General features: G+C 40.7%; 3 protein-coding genes across 3 annotated transcripts; 1 reads left to right on the top strand and 2 right to left on the bottom strand.

Moving 5' to 3' along the window:
• Positions 1-1071: 1071 nt before the first annotated feature.
• On the bottom strand, positions 1072-2259 carry EAF01_003675 (uncharacterized protein; the record flags this gene model as incomplete). Its single annotated transcript, XM_038911929.1, has 2 exons — positions 1072-1174; positions 2096-2259. 2 exons carry the CDS (start codon positions 2257-2259, stop codon positions 1072-1074), a joined length of 267 nt encoding a protein of 88 aa, XP_038773164.1.
• Positions 2260-15897: 13638 nt separating this feature from the next.
• Positions 15898-17745, top strand: EAF01_003674 (uncharacterized protein; the record flags this gene model as incomplete). Its single annotated transcript, XM_038911928.1, has 6 exons — positions 15898-16105; positions 16157-16289; positions 16337-16525; positions 16583-16847; positions 16900-17594; positions 17667-17745. 6 exons carry the CDS (start codon positions 15898-15900, stop codon positions 17743-17745), a joined length of 1569 nt encoding a protein of 522 aa, XP_038773163.1.
• Positions 17746-20043: 2298 nt separating this feature from the next.
• EAF01_003673 (uncharacterized protein) lies at positions 20044-20645 on the bottom strand (the record flags this gene model as incomplete). Its single annotated transcript, XM_038911927.1, has 2 exons — positions 20044-20183; positions 20267-20645. 2 exons carry the CDS (start codon positions 20643-20645, stop codon positions 20044-20046), a joined length of 519 nt encoding a protein of 172 aa, XP_038773162.1.
• Positions 20646-22079: the final 1434 nt, after the last annotated feature.

Raw genomic sequence — 22079 nt, 5'->3', positions numbered from 1 at the left:
AGTCAATTGATTGAGCTCGACAGCCCAATTACCGTGTCGCACGGGGGCAAGCTGGCTCGAGCGCAGCGCCTTTTTTTTTCTTTTCGATCGACCGAGTCTCGTTTTGAAAATCAAATCCCTTGTTTTTTTTCCCCTTCTGTTCAATGTCTTTGTTTCCGATGCCGGTTTTCTCTTACGAACAGTCGATGACGATATTTTTTTATTCGCGCGACGATTTTGGTATGAAGGGACCGAGGGAATTGTCGAAGTTGGTATGAAAGAAAATGCAACCGAATCTCGTAAAGGGAACAAAGTAGATTGGAAGTGTTTCGCAATGACAGGGAAGCCCTGTACGTGTAATAGAGAATCGAGGTAGTTCTGGACTCTGTAGTGTAACGGAAGTGGAAATTCGACTAATTGGAGTTCAGATGGAAGGGTGATGAATGTGGAATGAGTTTCGAAGGGTGGATATGATTGAAAAGAGGGGCTTTTTGGTTGAATTTGAATTTGAATTTGAATTTGAATTTGATCCTGATTTTGGAATTGGTATTGGTATTGGTATTCTGGGTCTTTCAAAGACAGAAGCAGCAGTACATGTATCGTGCGAGTATTGGGGGTTATTGTGTAGTGTGATATTATACAGAATATAGGTAGGTGGTATTGGTTGAGAAGGATGGACTTCTCATCCCTCCTTCTCACAAATCTCTTTCAAATAAAAAAACGTGCTAAGTGGTCAGTTCGATTCGTTCGAGTACATAAGGGTACTCGTTACGGTAATTTTGTGTATGTGTGTGGGAGAACAATGGCGTAGGGGGGAGAGGGGGAGAGAAGGGAAATAGGGAATCAAAAGGACATGATTTTGATTATATTTCGTTGTCGCAATGGAGATGTAGAATATAGAATATAGAATATAGAATGTGATATACGCTATACGCTATACGCTATACAACAATAGAAGAAGAAGAAGAAAAAAAAGATCTCAAGTTGATGTTGACGTTGAAGAAGTTGTAAAGAATTAAAAGGTGTGTCTTGTTTGGAGAGGGGAAGCTCTTCAGGGAAAGTCCTTGGATTCTGATTCGAGTTCGAGTCCAGTTAGTGTTGTTGCTGTTGTTTGTCGCCGGTGTATCGATTGATCGATTGGTTGATTGATTGATTGATTGACTTGTACTTGAGTTTCGGTCGTTGGTTCGGTCGTCTATATGAAAGAAAAGACTGAGTGAGGTTTGATGTATCATTGGTTGGGGAAGATACATTCAACTGTGTGATATATCCTAGGTAGGTAGAGGTAGATATATAATATGAGAAAGAAATTGGAAGGGAGATACGTTGAAGACGAGGGAGGGAGGAAGGGAGAGAGAAGGTAGAAAATGGAATGAATACCCTGTTTTTGTTTTGTTTTTTGGTGAGAAAGAAATGGAACATCCCCCCGAAAAAAGGGAAGGGGGAACAGAGTGAGAGAAAGAGAGAGAGAGAGAGAGAGATAGTTAGGATGTAAAATCGAGAAGTTGAAAGAGAGTTTGAATTTAGCTATCTGTTAGAATGAAGAATGCTGATTGGATCGATATTGAATTTTGCTCCATAAGGCTAAGATCTAGAAGGATGGATGGAAGTCATGGAAGTCATGGAAGGAATTTAAGAAGAAACATCAACAAGGAGGGAAGCAGGGAAAAGAAAGAATGGGAAACGCCATAAGCCAGCCATGGACCATCCCATCAGCCATACATGGTAACCATACATGGTAAGCCATACCTAAGCCATACAAACCATACAAACCATACAAGCCATACCTAAGCCATACCTACCTAAGCCATACCTACCTAGTCGGGTATAGAATCGACCATAGCTCCAACGAGTAACGAGGGAACCTAAGGAAATGGAGAATGGATACCGGTAATGGAGAATGAATGATGAATAATGGTTCATGGAAGGGAAGGGGAATGGGAGATAAGTAAGTTAGTTTACCTTACCCAGTTAATTACTAAGGTATTTTATCAACTACAAGGTAGACATTCGTAAAGAAAGAAAAGGGAAGAGGGAAGGCCTTGACCAGAAGTGGATAACTTGATTGGTGAAGTTGAACTGATTGGATGTGAAATTATGGATTCCTTCTTCTTACCTTGAGGTCGAGATGGGAATATAATTGATGTGATTGGGCACATGCGGAAAGGCGTCAAATTGGTTTAAATTGTAAATGCCAAATGAGGTATAAGGTGTGAAGTGTAAAGTATAAAGTATACGAAGGTTGAATGAATAAGTAATGTAAAACGCATCTAAATACATCTTTACTTTAAGCCTTTAAACGAATCAAATTATATCACTAATTAAAAATTTATATGGTAAACTTGAGATAATGAAAGTATTATAAAGTCACGTTTTATTTACATTTTATTCAAAATTATTAATTTTTTATTACATTTTGTTTCGAAATCCTGTATAGAGTTTATTTAGAATCTATGAAAAGCTTCAAATACTTCAAATATTATAAATTTATTAAAGTTGATGAAAAGTAAGTAAAAGCTTTAAATATCGAATTTTAAGAGGGAGTAGCTCATTATCTATTTAATTCGCTTAAAGCAGTAATAAATTCTATAAAAAACAGCAGGATTAACATTACTTACTCATTCAATCTTCGTAAAGTATAATGGCCTATTATATTCTTTAGAAAAATTCGTTCAACGCTAGCAAGGATTATTACTTTAAGGCTATTTTAGAAGTAATTAGACTAAGACTCTTTTCTATTTTTCGTAATATATAATATTAACTTCTTGTTTAAGTTATTTTCTTAGTTAAATAAATATATTCTACATCTTATTATAATTAAATTAATATTTATTATATTATTATTATTTAATAAGTCTATATTAAATAAAATCATTCTGAATATCTCTACTATATTCTCAAATTCAACAAGATCTCTTAAAAAAGTAAATATAATAAAACTCTGAAATAACAAATAGTTATATAAATTCTATTAACTTATCTCTAATAAAGTATTTGAAATAATATAGAATTATAGAAAATAAATTAAAAATTGTTACGTTCTACTATTTTCTAAAAAAAAATTCATTTTCAATTTAAAAGTCTTGAAATTCTTTAATATCGCTCTCCTATATAATCAAAGATATCTATATATTTTAAGGTTTTTAAGAAGACTTAAATAGTTAATATACAATAGAGATTCTAATTATAATACTAAAGGAGTATAGTATTATTGTAAATCTTATTAGTCTAAGCTTGAAGATTTATTATAAATATACTTTGTAAGGACTAGAACTTTTATAAAACTTATTTAATAGGTATAATTTAGATATTATTTTAAGAAACTATAAAAAAAAGCTAATTCTGAATATAAGATTCTCTTTATTTTCTTTAAGAAATAAATTAGAAGGTTTTTAAAAAGAAAAAAGATATTACTCAGATATATTACTTAAATAATACAGCAATATAATCATCGTAATGTAATCAATTGAGCTCTAAAATACTACATAAAATAAAAATTTATAGTACAGCAGAAAAAGTGCTAGCCAGAAGAGGCATATAATGTATGATAAGTTCGACGCCAGAACCCTAAGGGGCATGGCTGGTCTAATGATAACCATGTTCATTAAAATCTGCAGCGAGTAAGAATTTGGAGTTTGCGTTCGATCATCCGCATCCATCATTTTTGGGTCACATTGATTTTCCTTACTCAAATTCCATCGCTCGACAGAGTATCATTGGTTCATTCCTACTGACTCCATGTTATCTACCTCCGAGATCGACATCAGCATTGATGAATGCGTATTCGAGTACCGGTTACTTATGTACGAAGTAGGTATGTGACTGGGAACCCAAACTTTGAGAATTATTGTAGGAAAATTAAATGATTTCAATAAAAGAACTAATTATTTGTTTTTGACTTCTTAACCCAAAATTCTTCAGGCCATTGGTATTTACACTCCTCAGGAGAAAGGACTTTTCGGAGGTTATTCCATACACGATCGTGATCTTTCTGATTGTAGATCAAGATCAGGCACATATACCTACGGTAGGTACCCAGAAGAATGCTTGATAATAATCGACTAATAAAAGTATGAGACCAGTATTATCAACCACCCATCCCTATATCACCAACGATATAACATATATCAACACACTTCATTCTCTCCCTTCACCACCCAAACCAATAAAACTCATTCATATGCATCTCCAAACCACACCTCACTCCAACCAAATCCCCATCATCCGAATACATGCAGGTAGTCAAGATAGGCTTTATCTTTAGTTTCCTTAGACTCTTTTCCTCTCCAAGACATTTCAACACACCCCAACTCTAAATCTATCAGATCCAAGACACAAGAATGAACTCTCTTCTGATGAAATGAATATGGATATGAAATGTACTAATGGAGAAACACTTACATACATATATATATACATACATACATACATACATACATACATACATACATACATACATATATATATACATTTCATGTGTTTACCCTCAATAGAATATCATCCACTTTTTAATTTCTTCACCACCTTTCTTTTTCTTTCCCTTATCATGATTGTTCATCTGGGCTGGACTTTTCTCTCTCTCTCTATATTGGCTCTCTAGGTACTACTCCGCATCTCATCTGATCTCATCTGATCTGATCTAATCTGATTATTCTAATTGTTCTGATTGTTTTAATCTGTATACTTTCTGAATTATTGAGATCTTTAATGAATAATGTATATAAATATATAAAGTATTAATATACTCGACGAAATAATTAAAGATGTATAGTACAAATTAAAAACAATTATAATTTCAATAATTTAAATAAAATAGAATAAGATAGAATCGATATATATAATCAATTAATATAACAATTATATTAGATTAAAGTTTCTAAAAAATTGAAATTATCAAATTAATTTATATACTTTTCTATATACTCATTTTTAATCTCTTTTTAATCTTTAATAATTCAATCAATTTAATATCTATAATATTTAAATTCAAACGTATTATTGAATAAAAGCTCTATTTTTAAATGAACATATTTTTATAGTTTTTTATTTATAATTGAAAAAGATACTTACATTTGAAGTAAAAAGAGTATTAGATTTATTACTTTTGAAAAGATAAATTCGCTTATTTTAGGAATTCGCTTATTTTAGGGATTCTAAGTATGAAAATTCGAAAATTTAAACCTCTTTTCAATTTCAATTTTGAATAACTTTCTGAAAATAACAAATAATAATAATAAAAATTTCTAAATCAAACTTTATTTAATTTTTGAGTAGAATTTGAAAGTTTTATAATATAGAAATGATAGTACGTATATAGTATAAAAGAAGAACGAAGTTCTTTGTTACAACGGATTAGTAACAGGCTGTAGAATCACTGACTTGTAGGCTATAATGGTATTATAGGCCTCAGTGATTCAGCTGCAGTATACCGGGGGACACTAGGCACCCAAGAGACGCCTCAGGCATGTATATAGTATTAGTCATAGAACATAGTTCCCAGGACAGTAGGTCCTAGGACAGACAGAACACAGTAAGCAAGAAAGGCTTCACTAGGATTAGTAATGTCCCAGGGAATTAGCCCTAGAACAAAAAAAGACAAGCTAGGACAATAGGAATCACAGGACAAGTGTTATGTGATCAAAAGCCGATCGACTTGTCGATCGACTTCAGTACAAAGGTCTATATAGGGAATGGGTTTCATTACAATGTAGAGCTTTGTGCTCAAGAACAATCATTAGTTTCATTATTATAATTACGAGAATTGCAACCAATTACAACCTTATTGAATTCTTACTTGAAGTCTAGTCTAAACCACCTCGAGAGATCTCTAGACACTTCCACGTGAACCTAGAGGCAGCTCCCGTAACATTCTTATTATACTATATAGAAGCTATTTATATGTACCTAGGTACCCTGGTGCGCTAGTATTAGCGTATTAAATGAGAATTTAAAGATAATATTAAGTTATTTTTATTTTTATCAATTAAACAACTTTAACATATTATTTCTTTTTCATTTTTAATTTAAATTTTATAACCTTTTTTTTTATAATATATAAAAGAATTATAATATTAAATTTTACATAATTTTATATAATTTAATCGAGATTTATAAAAGTCATAGTTATTCAAATACATATTATATATCTTTAATTATTTTATCGAATATGTAATAATGATGTAGAATATATATAAGTATCTACCTACCTATACATTGTCATTTACATACAATTATAGAAAGCAACAACAATCATCTAGTCATCGGTTAATCTTTAAAAAAAAGAAATCATTCAACTACTGAAACGATCACGAATCAACTACATCTAAGGGCCTCACAGGAGGCTCCCCTATGCCGCTAGTGATGCGCGCCCCCGGCGCGCCGAGCGGCTCCCCAACCCAAGAGGTGATCCCCCCTCAATCAAGTACCATTACCCCAGGGGCAAGCATTGCCCCTCCACCAATTATAAGATCGCTCACAGGCTCTGCCCTTGGCGTAATTAAGGATCGATTCGAAAGGATCGATAAGACAGAACGGGAGAAGCGAGAGGTGATCGAGGCGTTCGCAGCACTAGCGGATAAGCTTGCACAAGGCTTCCAGGGTCAACAACATAGACTCGCAGTGAATATTAAAGGGACGATCATCTCCACACTGCTGGGAGCAGCAAAGGCTACTTCTGATCAATGGATAGGGCTCACAACAGAGCATTCACGAACAGAAAGCAATAAGCAGAAGACCTACACTGATGCACTGAAAACTCGGATAGTGCCTGAGGCAGAAAGCCCCACTAAGGCCCCCACCAACACAGGACGCCCTGCTCCTATTGGAGGAGCGAACACTGAGCGTATAGAAGCACGCAGACTCAAGAGGGAGAATGACCGGATCGAGAAAACGATCCTTATAATAGCTAATGGGGAAGCTCTGCTCTCAGAGACAAATCCCTTCCTACTAAGACTCAGAATAAAAGAGGCAGTTACTGGACTCACATTAGCAGAGATCCCCTTCCTTCAAAGGAATAATACGGGCTGGACTCTACGATGCAGCTCTAGCGCCAGCCGGGAGAAGATCATGAAAGCAGATAACTCTGAGCGGGTGCTTAAGACCCTCCATGCAACAAGCATGCGCAGACTAGAGAAGTGGTTCATGTATGCAGTCCCACAAGTACCTCACGATTTTTATCACATCGAAGGAGCTCCTGCTCCTATGCCTACTGAGCTTATCAAAGAAGAGATCACAGCTCAGACCGGCAAGCAGCCGGTCAACTACCGACTGGCACGTAGCGGGGTTAACCCGATCACTAAAAGAGCCACCTGGATCATTGGCTTCAATACTGCAGTATCGCGGTTCCGACTATTCAATAGTAGCTCCTACTCGGTTCTCCTAGACAAACCCCGGGAAATTCAACTTCACAGTACTGGCTGCCTAGGGTACTGCAACCCCTTCACCTGCAACAGAGCCTCACGATGCTCGACATGCGGTAAACTAAACACTGAGCACGAGGGTGCACTCGTACACCAACAATGTACTAGAGCAGCTCAATGCGCCAACTGCCACGGACCCTTCCGCGCTGGCCACTCCAACTGCCCAGCTGCCCCTAGGGTCTATGCTAAGCGACGGATCGTTCTGACCGCAAAGGAACTGGCCGCAGTCAGAGCTGTCGGCAGAAAAGACTACGAGACGCTGCACAGAGCAGATATAGACGAGGCAGAACATACCTCTGAATCACCTCTGTCTCCTATCGTAACAACCGCAGAAACCCCGATCACTTCGGGGGCGAGGATCATAGCATATGAGAATGAGCGCCTCAGCAAGCGCCCACGCAGGCTCAGTACAAGTCTGCCGATCGCACCAACCGGATTACGCACACGCTCAGCTCGTAACCAGAGCCAACGGAATCTCAATATAGAAGCGCTAGCAGAGAAAGCCTTCACTCCAATAGACCTGGAGATGATCGATACAGAAAACTCTATAACAGTTGCCACTGCACCTAGACCCTCTCTATGAGTGATGCAATCAATGGGTACACTCAAAGAAACAAAGGCCTCACTATCGCTTGGGCGAACGCAGGCCGGGGACACGCGAATCATATCACACTACTACAATTAGCAGCGGAGGCTCAATTAGATGTGATCTGTATACAGGAGCCAAGACTATACTGGAATTCAACAACACAAAATCACAACGCATACGATCGATATCAGCCGACCGACAACTGGAACCTCCGAGGAGACTTGGAGGAGAACGAGCAAGGCCCTAGGGTCATGACATATATACGAAAAAGCGCGAACCTGAAAGTAGAGCAAATGAGTCGACTCGGAAACAGAGACCTACTCTGGATACGAGTCAATGGATACTCGATCCTGAATGTCTATAGAGCTCCGTGCACTTTGGATATTATTAATTACATTACACACCTGGTTCCAAATGAGCGTACAGTCGTAGGAGGGGACTTTAATGCAAAGCACGATCTGTGGGAACCGGGGGTGATCACAGCCAACCAGGGGGCACAGCTCGCAACATGGGCAGACGAGCAGGGCATGGAGTTTATAGGTACTCCAGGCATACCCACTCACGCAAGAGGGCACGTGATAGACCTGACCTTCTCCAACATACCGTTCGCTTATACAGAGGTACTGGAAGAACTCCATTGTGGATCTGATCATGCTACCCAGGTCACTACTCTGACGAATCGTGGAACAACAGAGTGGGATCAGTATCGCTATCGGATAAAGGAAGTGGATCTGCCTAGATTAGATGGACTAATGGCCAACCAGCTAGCTCACCTCAATGATGTAGACATTCAGACTACAACTGAGATTGAAACCCACGTCAGTGAGCTGGCGAATGCGTTAGAAAAAGCGATCCGAGCAATCGGCAAGATTGATCGGAAGGTAGGAAAAGCCTCGCCGTGGTGGACGGACGAGTGCAGAGAAGCCCACCGAGCACACATAGAAGCACGGAGGGGATCAGACCCGGAAAGGAAGACTAATGCTACTCATCTCTTACAAAAGGTAGTGCGACAAGCCAAGAGATCCTACTGGGCAATGCGTCTCGACGGAGTCAAAGACGACAAAGAACTCTATCGGGTTATGGGATGGCACAAATTAACCCCCGAAAGTAATGCGAAATCCCCCTCCCTAATAATCGGCGAGCGGGTGATCTGCGATACAAAAGAGAAGGCAGATGCTTTATTCACAGCGGTTCTGGATCGTTTCAGGGCAGACGACGACCTACCAAACGATCCGCTGCTCAATCAAGCACACAAAGGGATACTCCCCTGGAAAAGAACGATCTCTGCAGAAGAAGTGGAAAAACATGTCATAGGAGCTACTTGCACTGCGCCTGGAGTGGATCGAGCCACTGTGCGCATCCTCAAGGCATGCTGGCCGAGCGTCAAATCACTGATCCGGGAGATATTTGCATCTTGCCTAGCTCTAAACTACTATCCAGAAGGTTGGAAGCTAGCGGAAGTAGTAATGATCCCTAAGGTGGGCAAGAAAGACAAAACGTCACCACGGTCGTGGCGACCGATAGCCCTGATCTCCTGTATCGGTAAGGGGCTCGAACGGTATATAGCTAGTCAAATATCCTGGACAGCCCTGAGACACAAGGTAATCAGCCCGCAGCACTGCGGAGCGCTCCCCAGAAGATCAGGTACTGATCTAACGGCGGCTTTCACTCACGATGCGGAGCTTTCATTAGCAACGGGTAATGTGGTCTCGATTGTTACAATGGATGTTCAAGGAGCTTTTGACGCTCTTCTAAAGCGCCGACTCCTGAGCCGAATGATCAAGCAAGGATGGCCAACTCCGCTGCTCAAACTAATAGACTCGTTCCTTACAAATAGGAAAGTCAGAGTAAGACTCGAAGGCATCACAACAGAGGAATACCCAGTAGCATGTGGTACTCCTCAGGGGTCCCCCCTATCACCTATACTCTATATGCTATATCTCGCTGAGCTCCTCAACCGAGATACCAAATATCGCTTTGGCTACGCTGACGATATTGCGATCTATCACTCCTCCAAGCATCTCTCCACGAATGCCAGGATCCTTCAACGACGCGTTCGACAGATCATCCGATGGGGTAAGGAGAACAAAATCCTATTCGCCTCAGAGAAATTCGAGCTACTCCATATAACCAGACGACACGATACCACCAACCCACCACTAGTCGTTAACCCGGATCTGATAATCACTCCAGTACCGATTGTAACGAGTGGAAGCACTCAACCCACTCTAAGATGGCTTGGTGTCTTCTTCGATCGTCGGCTCTCGTTTCTACAACATGTCAAAACACGCACAGCGAAAGCCATGAAAGTAGCCTCGCACATCAGGTCGATCGCCCGCACTCTGCATGGGCCACCAGCTTCCTACTTGAGAAAAGCAGTGATCACCTGCGTCCTTCCAGTAGCACTATTCGGCACTGAAGTATGGTACGCTGGCAAACTCAAACCGAGCCTCGGTCAAAGCGAAGCAAGCACAGGCACAGGTATCAAAGGCCATCTCCGCTACATCAACAAAGTGATCAATACCGCCGCAAGAGGAGCGATCCCGGTATACAAAACTACACCGACCGCAGCTCTTATCAAAGAAGCCGGCCTGCCATCGGGGATAGTCGCATTAGAACACGCCAAGCTGCGATTCGCACTCCGCTTAAAAACGGTCGACAATCAGCACCTGCTAGTGAGCCGCCTGAAACCCACAGTACGAAAGCGCGGGCGAGGAGCAGGCACAGCTAGAAGGCCCCTTACAAGAATCCAACGGCTCGGCCTCCTCATCCCAGAGACCCAACGGCCGAAGTTACTTCGCCCGCACTTCTCGATAGGCTGCAGAACGGATCCGACGGAAGGGCTAACCAAAGAGGAAGCAGCTCAAGCCTTCAAAGAGTGGTGGCTGCAACTCCACCTGAGGACTACACGATCTTCTCCGACGGATCAGAACAAACCATTGATCGTAAAAACTGTGTCGGATACGGATATGTAATATATCACAATGGCACTCAATTAGCCTCCGGATCCAAGCAGATCCGGAGCGACTCACATGTGTTCGATGCAGAAGCGATCGGAGCGTGGCGAGGGCTGGAGCACCTGATCAGCACGTTTAAAGATCCCCCGAGTGGCCGGATCTGGATGTGTATTGACAGTACATCGGTCATCTGGGGTGTTCGCGGAAACGCGCCGCCCACAACGCAATGGGCCTTCCATAAGTGCCATAAGGCAATGAAACAACTTGACATTAGAGTGAAGTGGTCACCTGGTCACATGGAGATCGAAGGGAATGAGGAAGCAGACCGCCTAGCAAACGCAGGCGCAATTGGACCCATGGACCAGGCGATCGACAAGCTACCAACAATTAGCGGTGTCCGGACGATCGTTCGCCAAAAGCGCCTACGCGCAGAGACTGAGTGGTGGGAAGAGATGAATCCCTCTCTCTCTGCTAATTATAAAGAATGGTCTCCCAAGTACAACACAAAGGAGCCGAAGGAACTAACTCTGCCAAGAGCAGTCCTTCACCGACTACTAGCTATGAAAACAGGTCATGGCGACTACGCCGCTTACCATCAGCGATTTGGTCATCAAAACAACAAGCTGGACTGCTCATGCGGCAGCGCTAAGGAACCATATCACTTCTTTAAATGCACTATAAACAACCTAAAACGTTCAGACTGGCCCCTGGCCCCTGTAGAAATACAATCTAACAAACAGGCGATCACATATATCAAGAAACTCTTACACACACCTAGCAAGCTCACTCAGCTGATTACCGACTCAGAGTTCTACACTCAGATCTGTCCTAACTACTAAAGGACCCTTAGAAAGCGACCATCTTTTCAACAAAGCCCGCCGCCCCTTTTATAAACTTACCACTCAACTGATCACTCGAATATACCACACCCCTAAAAACCGCAAACCCAATATACAATATAAGAGCCTTGCCGCTCGGCTAAACAAATAGCAACCCACTCCCACTTCTTCTCCTTCACCATAGGGATCGGAGCCCACAACGAGCCTATCCACCCGGGAACCAAGCTCTACCCTAACAAGAACCCGGATCAGACGTACCCTTCTGGAAACAGAAGTGGATCGCACCTGCAGAGGAGCGAACAGCCCCTGGCATTGAAGTTAAATTGCTAAATTCGGTTGCGACGATCACGCCGCTCAAATAGTCCCTTATCTTAGCACGTCTAAATACCCTTAGGGAGGTTCAAGACAGACGTTAATTAATATAAATAAATAAATAAATAAATCTACCTACCTATACACCAAACCCCGGAACTCTTTTCATTCATTCATCCCCCCCTCAAAACAAAAAAGGTCATCGCTTCATCTACATACACACCTCCATACATACCCAGAACCGACGACATCATCGTTTCACCTTCCACATATGTATTTTTGGGGTGCTTGGCCATGTATAATGTGTTATAGGTAGTAAGGAGTAGGTGTGTAGATACTTTACCTGTAAATCCATCATGCATGTTTGTATGCAGTTTATAGTATTCTTTCATATCGCAATATTCATCCTAATAGACTAATAAATAGTATTGGTTCATACCTATTCATGTCTACTTTCGTATCTACCTACCTACCCAGTGGAGGTATCAGGACTCTGTATACAGAATATAGATTACAGAGTGTAGAGTGTAGAGTGTAGATGTACTATAGTGTAGTGCTGTGCTGAGAGATGATATGGTATGATATATCATTAAGGATTCAGGAATAGTTACCAAGTGGGTAGCTAGACGGATAGGTAGGTATGTAGGTATGAATTACTACACCACGTAACTCCATTTTAGCAAAACATATCCATCAACTTATTATATATCCATCAAGAATGACACTGTTGTTTTATATATGATACTCTCAAAGAATTCGATACTTTTAAAATATGAGAGGCTTTAAAGAGTTCGCATAGCTAAGTTACCAATCATTCTATTATTGAATTGGGTATTCATTCTCGATTCCCGTAAAAATACTTAGAAAGATATGTATGTCGTTCTCTCATCTACAAAGCAAAGCATACATTATCTAATGAACAATTTTTATAGCTCCTCGCTCTTTGATTCATACTTACTTACTTGAGTATATATAATATATACCATCTATTTACCATTTATCTACTATCTATCTACTATCTATTTATCATCTATCTACCATCTATCTACCCCAGCTCCATCAACCCCAGCTCCATCAAAACCATCCCCCAGCTCTCCTCATCTTCTCTCTCCCCCCTCCAGAATCCTGAAGAGAAACCCTACCCGAACTCCCTCGATACATCTTCCCTACTATCCAACTATCCAAACTACCTCTCAAACCTCCACACAAACTTCTCATCTTTCATCTGAGATCTGATCTCGGATCCAGTTTCCTTTTTTCTTTCGAGTTGTTTCATTTCGGATAGATATGCTTCGTTTGTACGTATCTATTCATCTAATCTGAACTGAATGAAAAAAATGAGAAAATGATGGAGATTTCCGGGTTGGGTGATGTAATGTATGTAATGTAATGAAGAAAAAATTGATGTGGTGTGTATGCTATGGTGTAGTGTGGTGTGGTGGGTTTGGGATAAAGAGAATGAGAATGAGAGTGAGAGTGAAAGTGAGAATAAGAATGATAAAGACAAAGGAAAGAAGTAGTGAGGATTGGAACGGGGACATTTAGGACTTTTGGTTCTGTTTAAATTTGTAGAATCTTGTTTCTATAGTTTATAGAGTCCTGAGCTTGTGGTTCTAGAGAGGATGAGATGTTTGGAACGGGATGAGTATAAGGTTTCAGTAGTATATAAGATTACAACGTGTTCATCTATCGATACTTCAACACTGGTGGAGATTACGAGTAGTATATATATCTAGATAAATACTTAGATATATATAAAAGAACCATATATGAGATCTTAATGCAAGCGCACTCTAAATTATATATTAATTTCAGAATAGGTAGTAAGTAGTTACATATTTAGAGAGAATGATCATTCTTTATATATTCTTAATATACTTTAACAAAAATTAAGTTTTAAGTAGTAGTAAATTTCTATTCTCTTCTATCCATTTATTTCTTTCCTCCTTCCTGTTTGTATGTGGAATACTTATTAGAGATGGGTATGAGTTTGTGAGGTGTTTTGATAGATGAATGGAAATATTATTTTCTGTCCTTCATCCCGTCTCATCCCATCCCATCCTATCCCATCGAACTCAAACTTCAACCTCCTATTTGCAAGTTGCAACTGCCCAAAAGAAGAAAGAATTTCTCTTTTTGTATATTACTACTAGTAGTAGGTATGTATATATAGATAGAATATTAGCAGCCAGCTAGCCACGAATTTGGAATTTTTCTCGTGTACTTGCTTTCTGGGATATAGGAAATGTGAGGGGATGGAAGGGGAAGGGGAGAGATGGAATAAAAATACTTGGGTGTGTATATGGAAGACTGGGAAGATACTTTTGTGTGTGTATGAGTGTATGAGTGAATGTGTGAGTGAGTGATCAGTGCATCGATTGTAGTGGATCTACTTTAGTCTGGTCTACTCTGTTCTGCTCTGGTATATATCTCAATTCTATACCTTTGATACAGGTGCGGAATTTGATGTGGTCATATAGATGGATATTAATTGTATTGAGTAATAAACATGTGGGAAAGTTAATTGAGATATCGAAACAGGATGGATAGAACTTGGATAGACGGGCAAACATAGCTTCTTCATTTCTCCCTTACTGAATGAAATCGTGAATGAAGTGAGTTCAAGGACGAAGTGATGAAGAGCGGTCACTTGGAAGGAGTATGAAAAGAGGGTTTTTCATTATATAATTCTTGTATATAACATATTCTGACTCTACGCTGTTCTCTATGCACCAAGATCCTTTGCTTCTTCAAGTCTGATGAGATGAGATATCCCTGCATCTAACTCTGACCACTAAATTATCAATATACTCACCATACATCGAAGACCACCAGACCAAAGTAGACCATCCATACATCATTACATCCTAGATATCAGATACTCTCCTATATCAACCCATCATCGCCAATGCAACAGCACTTTTCCATTCGGATCGACTAAATGCGAATAAAATGAGAGATTCGCCCAAAGCTTGTATCATGATAGATGGATCATCCCTTTGCTGGTTCTTAGATGATTAGCCATATATACAGTTCCATTTGAAGCGAATTTAAAGAGTGACGGAAAGGTTTATATCTATGGTCTACTCCTAGTATGACAACTTAAGGAAATGGATAGAACTTAGAGGTACCTAGCCAATATCACGTATGTCCCGCCATTCCTAGAACTCACTTGATATCCAGAAGCTAGAAAACATTTTGAGGTTGGGCAGTTCGACTTGACTGCGCATTAGATGATTCATTTCTATATCCGTGCCTACTATTAATCACTTGATCAAAGATATAGTAGATGATGAAAGCTTCCTTGAAAATCTTGTCATTGTCAACTGCTTAAGGATGGAATCATGATGTTTGTTTGTGTTGAAGTTGGGCATGAGTTTATGGTTGGCGGGGCTGCGCTTAAGACATCTTTCACGTACCGTAATTCTCTCGGTAAACAGCTTACCTAACCTAGGTACAGTAGGTATGGATTTCTGCAACTTTTTAGATTGCTTCGTTAAATAGAATCTCTGATTCGTTTCCTGCATCTATTTTCACATTGTGGAGCTGGCTCACTACCCAAAGAGTCGAGGTACTGCAGACTGAGTCGAGACGTTTATTCTCATTGGATGTGTCCGTTTTATTGACGAATTCATTCCCTGATGAGTATCTCGAATGGCGTGCGAACCAGGTAATAGGTGAGATAAGATATACTGCTGCTGTAAGCCATGGTTACAATGTAGGACTTCACATCTCATAAATCATATGTGTTCACTCCCAGGTGTGATTCGATGTCCTAGCTGGAGGTGGTTATTGTGATCAATATGATATCTGAATATGGGGTGTTCTCTATGACATTTCTTGGTATTGTAGCATGTATTACACTATCTACAATTTTTGGGCGAACCTTCTTAAAGAAATCACGATATCCATTTCCACCAAGCCCTCCAGGAGAACCAATATTAGGACATATCCGATTAGTTCCAACGGACGATCCGCATTTGTACTATCAAAAGTTGTCGCAAGAATACAGTGAGTAGACTATATCTACTATATCCTTCTTCAATATGCTGACATACCAAGACACAGATATACTATATTTCAAACAATTTCTTACTCCAGTTGTGGTTTTGAATACTGTGGAAGCTGCAGAAGAGCTTCTTTCTAGGAGAGGAGCTAATTATTGTGACCGACCTCGATTTGTTCTATTTGAGGTGTAAGTAATATTTTGTCTATTAAGCTTACATGGCTGATTGAAAATAGTATGGGATGGGGTAGAACTTTGACATTTCTTCCATGGGGATCACGTTTCAAAGCACACAGAACACATTTGCAGACAGCGTTCACGAAGACTAGTATCGTACGGTATCGAGAAGTACAAGAATATGAAGCACGTCAGGCTCTTTATACTATTACTCAGCGGCCTGATGACTGGGAAATTTCTTTAAGGAGGTAAAGTTATGCGAGTGGTATCGCGGTTTCTTAAATAATCATGCTCACTCTTGGTAGGTTTGCTTCTGCTATTGTCTTGAGAGTAGCATTTGGAATTACCCTAAAGAATGATGATGACGAATACATCAAAATTGCAGCAGATGCAATCAATGCTACAGGAAATGGTGGATCTCCAGGAGCTACTGTCATTGACTATTTTCCTTTCCTCCGCAATCTTCCTCACTGGCTTGTTCCTTCGAAAGCTATAAAACATGCGAAGAATTGGGGACCCGCGATAAATCGACTTCATGATGTTCCATTTGCTGCTGCACGTAAGAAATTTGTATGTTATTACACCCTTTGCGACATCATCGCTCATTTCTAATCCATGACAGAATGAAGGGGAAGCTCAAAACTCGTCATACGTATATCCTCTGCTTGAAAGATATGAGAAAAATGAGTCTCGAAATCTACCAAATGACTTTGCCATGGAAGATATAAATGGTTCTGCTGCCGCTATATTTATCGCAGGATCAGATACTACTTTCGCAACGACGTTAGTGGGAGTATTAAATTTATTACTTAATCCTACTATATTTCATAAAGCGAGAAGTCTACTCGATCAAAGTATCGGACTAGATCGTCTTCCTTCATTAAAAGATAGAGAACATCCAGATCTTCTATATATTGAATACATCGTTCAAGAAATAGTTAGATGGAGACCTCTATCTCCTCTCGGCGTCCCACACAAAAGTCTTAAGGATGACATCTACAAAGGAATGTTTATTCCCCGTGGTACGAATGTATTTTTCAATACATGGGCAATGAGTCGCGATGAGACGGTTTACAAGAATCCAGATATATTTAGTCCAGACAGATATATCCCAGTTGAACACGGTGGAGCTGGAGAACCATATCTCAACGGACCGTTTGGTTTTGGGCGTAGAATATGTGTAGGTCGTCATCTGGCATCGGCGAGTGTGTGGATTGTGTTAGCGACTTTGATATCTACGGTTGATATTTCGAAGATGGTGGATTTGAAGGGGGAAGATATTGAGCCGGTGGTGGGCTTTACAACGGGGTTGTCGAGGTATGATTTTATTTTTATTTTTAACCATCCTGTTTTGGGAGAGTCACTGCTTACTGATTGCTGTTGTTTTAGCCATCCTCTGCATTTCGATTGCAAATTTGCTTCTCGTTCGAAGGGGATGGAAAATTCGTTGGATTCTTCTTTATTGTAGTTAGATGTAAACACAGTTTAGGACACCAGCAACAGCTAAGTTTGATAGTACTTCATCAGTACATGCATGGACTACCTGCCGTAGTCACATAACGCGAGTGCTCTCATGACTTCAACTCTACTAGTGCCTAGATTCAGTGATTCAGAATCTCACTGCAAAATTCAAATCTGTATCAGCAAATTGAATCCAATAATCCGAAGAATATTCTCTCTTTCTCCCCTTCCTTTTTCTTTTCTATCACTTTCTATTCCTCCCTCATACCATCTACATAATCTCAAGATGCGCGCCTGCCACCACCAGGGTTGAAATTCTCCTCTCTCTCTCCCTCTCCCTCACTCTGTCCTCTTCCCAGCGTAATCTAGTCTAGCTTAGCACAAGTATTCGCCGTCTCATCATTTTATATTCTTATACATATTTATACACATACATATATCCATGACTCTAGCTTTACCTTTCGCAAAGCTGCTACCTAGGGATACTCGCCTCACGACTAGAATCAGGAGTCAAGAGGTCGTGTCGATGAATAGCTGTGAGTGATATGTCATTCATCATATTATCCTCCAATCATCTATAAGAAATAAATCATAATCTATTACCCCAATCTCCCCATACTACAATATACATATCCTCCACTTTTTCCTTTCTTCCTTCACATCATCCCAGCACTCCTTTTCTCTCTTTCTCTTATATCAAACACCATATCTCAAGATGGATATGGTGTTTGATCTATCATATCAACACATCACCAAGCAAAACAACTCACCTCTAAAAACTCCACAAACTTAATAGTCCCAATTCTAGACACAGTCCACTCCAGTCCAGTCTATTTCTTCAATTCAACATACTCCTGAGACCCCTCTTGTTCTAGCTATAGGTGATAGAATTGGAATTTGGAATTTGGGACTTGATAATGATAGATCTGATCCGGGTGTAGGGAAATATACAATACATATGTGGTGCGCATTTTAGAGTGAGATGTGAGGTGTATAGTATGGGGGGAGTTTCATGGATGATGGATAGTAGAGAAAGATATCTTCAAAATGCCTCTCGAGAGTCGAATCTGAACTTGCGCGCTTGGGGGTGTGGGAATTTGAAGTCTCCTGTCGCTGATCAGTGGAAATATTTACGAGGTACATGTGTCATATAAGGAGGTTGGATGTTCGAGGACTAGCTGGTAAATAGTTTCTTTTGTTTTGTTCTATTGAATGAATGAATGGATATCCTTCTGAGCTCTTGTAAGGTAGGCATGAAATTTGGGGATTTGAGTAGGTGTTTAGGTGTGATGGACGGATAGGGGTCATGGAATTGTTAAGTCTAGAGTGGAGCTTGGAACCGTTGTAGATGAATATATTAACTACTTGCTTGGATGTTAGTTTACTTCCAAAGAAGTGAGTTCAATTTCAACATTCGGTCTTGAATCTTGGTCGAGGGAAATGATGTGTGATCAGAATTTTAGAGAATGAGCGGAAGACAATATAGACGTAGTAGTTAGCGAGGAGTGAGAAGCTGATGAAATTTCCAAAGTCGGGTATAGTAGTCACGTAGCATAGAATATAGTGTATTCTATGTCTAGCACATCGGATGTATGAGTCTTGTGAGTTAATCCAGATCCCATTCTTTTGTGTGTGTAAAGATCTCAGTGAGTTCTCTTTTATTTTTGATAGACGGGGTCAAGAAAATTCATAGTGATATGGTATTATGGTGTGAGTTCTAGAAAATTTCCAACTCGGCTAGATTTTGAGAGGATTGGGTCGGTGTCTTGATCATAGACTCTTATTCTGTTCAAGTGAATTGCGTTTTGGGGGGGTTGTATTGACCTTTTTATCACCTTTAGATCAAAGGGTACAATACTATAGAAGTTTTGATTGTATGAGAGAGAGCTACATTAAAAGGAGTAGGATATTAATAAGTCCTAGATCACCTAGAATACTCACGCTCATTCATGGCTCGCTTCACTATTGTGCTTCATCTCCCGATACAGAAATGGTAATGTAGGAGAAGCCTTCCCTAGATGGTTCATACCAAATGTCGCAGTGATGGGAGGTGAGTAAAACAGCTCATGAGTTTCGAATGAGACTTGCAAATTGCATCTGACATTTCTAATAGCCCAGATCATCTATTCTTTTTCCCTGTCTGCTCTGGGATCTATATATTTAGCCATTGGCTGATTTTCTCTTCTCTATATTCTAATATACCAAATACTAACCACCACCAATTTTTTTGTTCGTGAGCTTTCTTCCTCATACTATCGTTTTATCATCACATATTACATATATACACCCATTCTTAACACCTTCCTCAAGCACAATTATTAAGATCCTCTTCACAATACACAGCTTGCAACTGAATCGCATAACAACCACTTGGAATCGCCGCTCCAGCCGTCGTGTAAAAGACTCCAATAACACCAGTATTGGAATCTGCACTCGTCAAACAAGCTAGATGATCACACATTAGCCCCAAACACCTCAGTCTCCAGACACATCACACCACAAGTATCCTTTCATTAAGAGAACCATACCATAAAAACCCCCCGCACCCTTAACCAACAAATTCCCACTCTTATCCAAACTATATCCCTTCTGCGGACTCGCCCACACATCCAACTGTACCCAGCTTCCCGCCGCGCCGTGGATAAAATAGGCCGGGATAGCATCATCTGATGGATCCATCCCGATGAATGAGAGTACGCCGTTGGTTATTGTTCCTCCGACGGGAAGAGTCTGGAGGGGTTGGAGACCGGCGACGAGGGTTCCGGAGACGGAGCCGACGGAGCCGAAGTGTATGTTGTTGTAGGGGGTGTAGGTGGATTTGGAGAGGAGGGAGAATTTGGCGGTGGTGGCAGCGGAGATGAGAGGCAGGAGAGTGCTGAGGGGGAGGAGGGGGATGAGGAATTTCATGGTTGTGGTTTGGAGGGTTCTTTCTGGGGCGGCGTTGGTTGGTTGGAAGATGGAGATTGTATGCTGGATGCTGAATACTGGATGTTGGATAGAGAGATGGATAGATAATAACTAGCAATCAGAAAGTTCAGACACACTCAAAGTAAATCTCCATCTACTTTATATGATATGAAAGCCACCTCCCTCATCTCACCACCACCAGTCTGCACTTGCAGGCCTACGACAGCATGACAACTTCAACGGTATCCTCACCCTCATTCCAGCCTGTTCCCCTTCCATCCCATGAACCATTTTCCACAAATAAAGATGTGATATTCCTCATCGCCAAGAGAGAAAAAGACGCACAGTAATCATGTATAGTAAATCCTTCATCTCATCTCATCTCATCTCATGTCCGTCTTAGACCCTTTCTTGAATTCTGTTGTAGATACTCATGCTTACACACATACGTGTGCTCCCACAGCCCCTCTCTCATCCCAACCTCTCCCCTCCCCTCACCCATTTCTTTAGCACAAAATAGGAAGGCAAGCAGATAGAAAGCAAGCGGTCAACCACCCCAGCTTTGCACCGGGCGTAAGCCGCCCGAGAACCGGACCCATATATCTAGATCTTCTGTCCTGCCCTGCCCTGCCTAGACCCCACCTCCCTAATCAATCGTCCACGCGGGATCTCAGCGTCCGGGGTACCGTACACAGTGGTCTAAACTTGTACATTCGCATTCATATTTACAACCCAAATCTACATGCATACATACGTACGTCCGTACGCTGAGGAAAAAATTCCCCATCCACCCTATCCACCCTCACCTTCACACCCCAAGAATGGACCCAGACCCAGACCCAGACCCAGACCACCACCTTGAATATCCATCTCTATCTCTATTCATCGATGGCAAGCCTGCAAGGTCTACTCCATACAATAAGCATAGAAGATACAGACGATGTGCATTTAGCGAGAAAGCTCGTATTGGAGACCTCGTGTAGGCATGCCTGTTTGCTTCGGAGATCCTGTATGCAAGGCAAGCTCGCAAGTACGCATGGCATGGTACGTACCTCGGATGCCAAGAATTGCTGTTGATCAGCCAGCCAGCTTGGTCGGAGAGATTCTGGACTTTTCTTTTGGTGATGGGTGCGGAAGGGGATGTGAGATGAGTGGAGAGTAGAGGTTACCGCTCGTGCACGTTAGGACCGTGCTGACAGTGGAAAGTCTTTTATTTTCGCGAGGAATAAGTAAGTTTAATTTTTGTAATTCCTCCATCGTTTATATCGTTGAATTAAGTAATTAACTAGGCGTTTTCTGTATGGAAATGGATATAGTACAAAATTTACCAAAGCTGACCGCCATCCTTCATACATTTTTCACATATACAATTATAGAAACAATGTATCATCCACCCATTACCCCTAAGATCTCGCTTCCCTTCCGTGTGGAGAA

Source organism: Botrytis porri (assembly GCF_014898465.1).
Source record: "Botrytis porri strain MUCL 3234 chromosome Unknown BPOR_004, whole genome shotgun sequence".
Classification (NCBI taxonomy): domain Eukaryota; kingdom Fungi; phylum Ascomycota; class Leotiomycetes; order Helotiales; family Sclerotiniaceae; genus Botrytis; species Botrytis porri.
The sequence above is the reverse complement of the archived record's forward strand: the minus strand, read 5'-3'. Positions and strand labels throughout refer to the sequence as shown.